This window comes from Gekko japonicus, unplaced genomic scaffold (genome assembly GCF_001447785.1).
Source record: "Gekko japonicus isolate JY-2015 unplaced genomic scaffold, Gekko_japonicus_V1.1 scaffold784, whole genome shotgun sequence".
In the NCBI taxonomy this organism is placed as follows: Eukaryota; Metazoa; Chordata; class Lepidosauria; order Squamata; family Gekkonidae; genus Gekko; species Gekko japonicus.
The window spans coordinates 449,602-456,909 of NW_015164207.1; the positions used below are offsets into that span (position 1 = coordinate 449,602).

The 7,308-nt window shown below is 58.2% G+C and overlaps 1 protein-coding gene across 1 annotated transcript in view; it reads left to right on the top strand.

Moving 5' to 3' along the window:
- CCNDBP1 (cyclin D-type binding-protein 1) overlaps nt 1-7,071 on the top strand; it is an 8,820-nt gene extending 1,749 nt beyond the window's left edge. The window contains exons 2-7 of the mRNA XM_015408421.1: nt 4-77; nt 238-314; nt 1,550-1,803; nt 2,118-2,178; nt 3,891-3,937; nt 6,871-7,071. Of these exons, the coding sequence (XP_015263907.1) occupies nt 4-77; nt 238-314; nt 1,550-1,803; nt 2,118-2,178; nt 3,891-3,937; nt 6,871-6,979 (622 nt within the window). The 3' untranslated portion in view covers nt 6,980-7,071. The remainder of the gene's footprint in view (nt 1-3; nt 78-237; nt 315-1,549; nt 1,804-2,117; nt 2,179-3,890; nt 3,938-6,870) is intronic.
- Nucleotides 7,072-7,308: the final 237 nt, after the last annotated feature.

Genomic DNA, 7,308 nt, shown 5'->3' on the forward strand with positions numbered 1-7,308 from the left:
CAGGCTGTCGCGGGAGCAGCTCGTCTCCACGGGGGGCGTCTGGGAGGCCTGCGAGCGAGCGGCCGCCCTGCCTCGAGGTGAGCGCCCGGCGGGGGGGGGGGGGGGGGGGGGAGGGGCGCCTCCTGGGGGGGGGGGGGGCGCGGGGGGGGGGGGGGGGGTTGAGAGAATCCCTGCCCGGGAACAGCGGGAGCAGGAGCCCCTGCTGCCCCCGCCTGACCGCGCCCGCCTCCCGCCCAGATAACGCGGCCGCCGTGGCCTCGGCCCTCTCCGCCTGCCTGGGGATCGTCAGAGATGCCTTGCGGGAGATGGAGCAGGTAGGCTGGAGGGCGGCGGCAGGCATCGGCTCGCCTCCTCCTCCTCGCGGGGCAGGGGCGGGCAGCTGTCCTCCTGGGGGGGGGGACACTTTCTATTCTGGAGGTCTGGGTTTGATTCCCCACTCCTTCACCTGCAGCCAGCTGGGTGGCCCTGAGCCAGTCACTGTTCTCTCAGAGCTCGCTCAGCCCCACCTCCCTCACAGGGTGCCTGTGGCGGCAGGGAGAGGGAGGGAAGGTGATCGTAAGCCACTCTGAGACTCCCATTGGGCAGTGAAGGGCCATGGGGTACAAATCCAACTCTTCTTCTTCCTTCCCCCCCCCCCGCCTCTCCACCCCACCCCCCCATTGCAGGATGTTATTGGAGGAGATGACATCCTGTGCCATCCTCTTCTGATCCACCAAATGCACAATCATGGCATAGCTGGAGATCCAGAGGGTGGGTAAGTTGAGGTTGGCCTGCTGTTCAGGCTCCAGTGCTGTGCTGGGGGTGGGACTAGATGGTCTCTCAAGGAGCCTTGTAGCTCTGTCTTTCTGTGCTCTACACTGACGGATGGGGAAGTTTTGGGCTCACAGAAGAACTGGATCAGAGGCTATCTGGGGGGGGGGGAGATGCGGGGGTTCTGGAGACAGAAGGAGACCCCTTCCTTGACTTCTTGCTACAGGAAACGCCGGCTCGCTCGATGGGTGTGTTTTGCTTGCCCTGGCCTGCGGTGGGCCGGTGGCTTCCTTTCCCTCTGTACCCCAGCCGGTTCATTTGCTTTGGTCTTTCCCCCTGTTTCCACAGCTAGTTCTGTGGTTCTTGCAAAGGGATGCTTTTCTTTTTGGGTGCCTGGGACAGCGAAGGCAGGGGAAGGTGTCCCCAGAGACCACAGCCTGCCTGGATGCTGCTGGCTGAGGGCAGACCCCCTCTCCCTCCTCTCCCGCCCCCCCCCGGCAGCTTTGGTTCCCTCTTCTCTTGTGACCCTTAAGCTCCCTGCCTTGGTTGGGGTCTCCCTGCACACTCCGTGGGGGCTCCCAGAGCCCCATCTGGGCCCTTGGCTTGCTGCCCTCCCGGGGAGGTTGGTCTCTCCGCTTCTCCCCCTGCACCTTTTTCAGCTGGGCCTTAGATGGTACGTGAGGTTAGCAGACGGAGAGTCCAGGAGGGCTTCCCTTTCCCTAAGCCCCCTCCCGGGGGGGGGGGGTCAGGCTAGGACTGCCTGTGGGTGGGAGGTCCAGCCCTGTGTGCTCCCGTGCAGGCGCAGGCAGAGGGCAGAGACCCCAACCGGGATGCCCTGGAGGACGAAGAGGAGGGCTCCGTGGGGGGCGGAGACGTCTCCTGGTCAGAGGCTGACCGCCAGCTGCTGGGCCCCTGCGTGGGGCTGGCGAAGGCGGCCAAGGCGTGCCTGAAGAAATCGCTGGGGGCAGTGAGAGCCTGGGGCAGAGCGGACACGGCAGAGCAGGTCGCCCAGCTGGATGGCCTCACGGAGGCCGCGGGCGACATCAGTCCCAGGTGAGGCTGCCGGTCGGAGCCCTGCAGGAGGGGCAAGTGCTGCTGCCCTGGGCAGAGGGCCGGGTGGGGACCAGGTGCTTGTTGTCGTTGGCTGCACGGTATCTGTCCTGTCCTTCCTCCAAGGGAGGGGAGAGGGTCTGGTTCTTGTCCGTACGCCCTCGGAGGGAGAGCGATGGGGCTGCAGGAAAGTGCCTCACCAAAGCTTCTCTCCTCTGTGGGCGTGGGGGAGGCATATTTTCTCTTCCCCAAACTGGCACCTTTCAGGACCCCTGCCCTTTTCCTGATCTGATCTCTTTCTCTCTCGCGTTCCATAGCGTGGATGAGTTGGTGCTCAGCACGTATCCTCCTGTGAACCGCCTGACTCTACGGCTGAATGTGAGTAACCCCAATGGTGGGCAGGGTACGGATGGGAGATCTTCTCCTTGTCTGGGGACTTGGCAGCCGGGGCCTCTTTCTGAGGTGGGGGGGCAACCCCCCAGGAAGGGGGGGGGGCCTTCCCTAGAATCATTTCCAGGAAAACTTCCTTTCTCCATTCGTACTTTTGTCTTTGGGAGGGAGTTGCTCAGTTGTCTGCATTTCATGGTACGAATTTATTTATTTATTCATTTCGACTTATATCCTGCTCTCCCCCGCATGGCAGGCTCAGGGCGAGTTACATCAAATTGGATAAAAATACAATACACACAGTTAAAACACTAGTAAAATACCACAGTGGCCTTTATCCGGTGCCGTTGTCATTGACATTAAAACCTCACAGATGTACCAGTAAAGAAGGAGGGACGTCTGTTGCCCTCGTTGAACGCCTGGCGGAAGAGCTCCGTCTTGCAGGCCCTGCAGAATTGTCAAGAGTCCCGCAGGGCCCTGATCTCGACTGGGAGCTCGTTCCACCAGGCTGAAAAGGCCCCCTGGCCCTGGTCGAGGCGGATGTGTCCCTGGGACCACCAGAAGATGTTGACGGGCACATCGTAAAGCCTTTTGGGGTGTCTGTAAGGGGTAAAAAAAGGGGAGCCCATTTTGAGCTGTTTCTGGGGTTTCGTGAGGGGTTTGAGTAGCATCAGTTTTGGTCTTTCTGGTTTTCTTTTATCTCAATCTTGAACTGCTGTCAACTTCCTGTGCTTACCTCGCTGCCAGATCATTTTTTCAAGGGGCAGAGGGGTCTTTGCAAGCTAATGCAAGTTTTTCATCCATGCCCAGAGGACCCCCCCCCCCGGGGGGGGGGGCCCAACTTTTTTGAGTTCGTGGGCACTTTTGGAATTCTGACACAGAGTGTGGGGCACAACCACAGAACGGCTGCTGCAGGAAACAGGGCCGACCATGAAATGTTGGGGAATGTAGTAACTCCTTATAGTTTCTGGCAACGGCGCTGCTTAATAAGATCTCTTTAAAAATGACCGTATTGTTTAAAAATGTTCCTTTGCATGTATGGAGCTTCCCTTCAGCCACGCAGTGAAGATCTTTGCGCTGTTGCGGCAGCTGCTACCAAAACAATGTTTTTAAAAATCTGCGCAGCCAGTGAGGTCTCCAGTAACCAGTCAGAAATCCTGCTGGGCAGAAGTCCTCCCACCCCCCCCTCCCACTTTCCAAAAGCCCTTGGTGAGCGCCAGGAACAGTGTCCAGCGGGGGCACCACATGGGGGGGCGGCGCTGCCCCGTAGGGAGTGGGAGGCTCTTGCCTGCCTGTGCTGCAGGGCTGGGCTTGCTGCTCTCATGCCTGGGGGTCGCGGTGCCGTGGGCTGGTGGCTCCGGCTGCCAAAGGGCTGCAATGGGGTGCCAGAAGAGCCCCAGCTCCACTGCTTCTGCCGAGCCAGGGCTCGTGGCCCCAGACATAGCACCCCTGGCATCTTGCGCCCCGAAGCGGTGGTGGGTTTCCTGCCAAAGGACCCCCGGGGTGGACCCTGCTGGTGGGACAGACTCTTCTTCTTCCCCCCCTCCTCCGTGTCGCCCCCTCTGTCGTTGTCCCCACTGGTCCCCTGGAGAGTTAAGGCCTCGAGGGGGGGCGGGGGGGCGCAGCTCAGGAGGAAACCCAGGAATCCCCTTTGACAGTCTGAGCCTTCCACCACCCCACCCCACCCCTCTCCTTTCCTGCAGGCCGGGAAGCTGGCTGCCGTGCTGAAGAAGATGATGGAGGTTGTCCAGTGAGTGTGTGTGTGAGTGGGGGGGGGGCTTCTTCCACAGTGGACGCAATAATTCTGGACAGTGGCCAGGTTTGCAGAGTTGCCTGCAGCCGGGGCGCTCCCTGCATCCAGATGTGATGAGTCAGGATGGGATTAGCCTGGTTTTCGCAGTCTACTTTGCTGGTGCCCCCTCAGCCAGCCTGGGGCGTTTTCACCGAGTTGTCTGCCACGACCACGGGGACCTAACCGGAGTCACTTCAACTTGAATCCCGCCTGGGACCTTGCTGCCCACTGACAGGCTGAGCCAAGGGCGCCCCACAGGAAAGGTGGTCCTCTCACCCTTACCTGGGACAGGCGAGCCTTCCTTGGAAGTTACAGAACTGAAGAATGCAGATTCCATCCCCCCCCCCCCCCGGTGTTCCTTGGCCCCACATGGTCAAGACGGAGTCCCTGGGGTCAAGACGCCATGTTTTGTGGTTTGAGCCCTTCCATGGAGAAGAGCACGTTGGAGGAGAAACGTCTCTCCTGTGTCCTGGGGATTCATGGTCTCTCCTTGGGGAATCTGCCACCCAGCCCGAGGCGTGTTCTGATCTTCCTTCCTGAAGGGGAACAGAGAGAGAACGCTCCAGCCGCTGGGCTGCCCAGGACTTCTTCCCCTTGGGTGTAGCACATTCTAGCCAAGAGTCAGACGGAGACCATCACACACACCCCTCTGTTTTTTCCTGACCCAGCATTTGCATAACCGAGAGCTGGATGGCTCTCTGTTTTCGGGGAATGGAGGAATCAGGCCCACGTTTGGTGTCTCTGCCAAAAATCTGCCAAAGGGTTCCTGTGATAAGGAGGATACAGTAGAATGCAAGGCTGAACTACTGGAGTGAGGGGGGGCGTTTGTCCACAGCGGTCTAGAAACTTTGTCTCTTTGCTGTGACCAGGAGATAAATTGGCTGGGAAAATGTGCATGTTGTTGAAGTCACAGCATTTATAACTCTTTATCTCAAGATCACCTGCAGAGTTTTGATCGAAGGATTAAGCTATATTTGTGGGGTTGTGATGTTTCCACTCATAAGAACACAAGCAAAGCCCTGCTGGATCAGACCAGTGAGGGTCCATCTGGCCCAGCATCCTCCTGCCCCACACAGGGGCCAACCAGTTCCTCTGGAGGGCCAGCAACAGGGCAGAGGGGCTGAGGCCTTCCCCTGATAAGAACACCAGAAGGGCCCTGCTGGGTCAGACCAGTAGTGAGGGTCCAGCTAGTCCAGCATCCTTCTGTCCCACGCAGTGGCCAACCAGCTTCCCTGGACGGCCAACAGTAGGGCATAGAGGCCAAGGCCCTCCCCGATGTTGCCTCCTGGCTCTGGGATTCAGAAGCTTAGTGCCTCTGAATGTGGAGGCTCCTGTCAGTCAACATGGCTAGTAGCCACTGATAGACTTAAGAACATAAGAGAAGCCATGTTGCATCAGACCAGTGGCCCATCCAATCTAACACTCTGTGTCACACAGTGGCCAAAACCCAGGTGCCATCAGGAGGTCCACCAGCGAGGCCAAACTTATCTTCTGTGAATCTGTCTAATTTCCTTTTTAAGGCTGTTTTTTCCTGTGGCCATCATTACATCCACTGGTCATGAATTCCATGTTTTAATCACTCTGTGTAAAGTAGTCTTTCCTTTCGTCTGTCTTGAACCTACTGCCCATCCGCTTCACTGGATGACCCCCAGTTCTACTATTTTGGGAGAGGGAGAAATAGTTCTCTTGCTCAACTCTCTCCACCTCATGCATAATTTTGTAAACCTGCATCATGCCCCCCCCCCTTAGTTGTCTCAGACCCTTCAGCCTTTTCTCATAGAGAAGGGGCTCCAAGTCCCCTCATCATCTAGTCTGCAATCCTGAATAATTTGGTGTATCGGCAAACTTGGTTCCAGGTCACTGATGAATAAGTTAAATAGTTCCGGCCCCCAAAATACCGATCCTTGTGGGACCCCCCCTGCTTCCAGTGGTCTCCTATCCAGTGATAAGATCTCGGGGTCGTGGTGGCAGCTCAATGGAAGTGTCCACCCAGAGTGTGCTGCGCAGGTGAAAAAAGCAAGCTCTGTGTCAGGGATTATTAGAAAGGGATTGAGAAGGAAACGGCTGATACTGCAATGCCCTTGTATAGGTCTATGGTGTGACCCCATTCGGAATACCGTGTAGAGCTCATAGCCCCCTATCTCAAAAAGGATGATACGGAACTGGGAAAAGTACAGAGGAGGGGGCAACCAAGGTGACTCGAGGGTTGAGCAACCTTATGAGGAAAGGCTGAGGAGTCTGCCGGGACTCTTCCGTTGAGCACAGAGAAAAGTAAGGGGGGGACATGATAGAGATCTATAAAATCATGCATAGGGTGGAGAGAGCTGACCCAGAGAGCTCCCCCCCCCCCGCCGCCAAGTACTAGAACCCAAGGGCATCCAGTGAAGGTCATCGACGCAGGATGAGCAAACGGAAATACGACTTTACACAGTGATTAAAATGTGAAATCCAGTGCCAGAGGATGTGGTGATGGCCAGAGGTGTCGATGGCTTTAAAAGAGAATTGGGCAGATTTATGGAGATCAGATTGATCAGTGGCTCCTAGCTGTGGTGACTTAAAGGGAGCCTCCATGTTCAGAGGCAGTCAGCCTCTGAATCCCAGAGCCAGGAGGCAACCTCAGGGCAAGGCCTCGGCCTCTCTGCCCATTTGTTGGCCCTCCAGAGGAGCTGGCTGGCCGCTGTGTGAGGCAGGATAGGCTGGACTGGAGGGACCCTCCGTGGCCTGAGCCAGCAGGGCTCTTCCGATGTAGGAGTTGAGGTGGAGTGGCATGGGCCTGTCAAGAGCCCGGAGCTGTAGGTGGCTTGTGGGGTTGCAGGTGAGTCTTTCTGGGGCTCGGGCTGGCGGTGGCATGTCCACGCCTAACGGCTTCTCTCCCCCCCCTCCCTCCCCAGGGCCAGCCACGTGTGCCTTCCCTCTGAAGAGAGCTGGGTGCGGTTCCTCTCGGGAGCCGTGGATCACAACATGGACAAGATCAAGGGCTTGACTCAAGGGGCGCTTTGACCTGGCGTCTGGGGCTCTGGCTCCTTGTGTGGCTCCCCCCCCCCCGTGGCGGAGGTTGGGTGTCTGGAGTCCCAAGCAATAAAGGACCGTTGGAGCTCTGCGTGGGTCTGTCTCGTGCGGAGGGGGGGCTGGAGCAGGGACCCCTCTTCACGCAATGGACTCTGAGCGGCCTTGGAGCCCACTTTGCCGGAGAGGAAACGGCATCTGCCTCGGGTGGAAAATGAGCAGCGCGGCTACCTTCCTAGGGGCTTTCCCTCCCCCGGGGGGGGGGGGGGCAGAGCTCTGCTGCTGTGCCCCAAGTCACTAGGGGCAGGAGGATTACAAGGGTT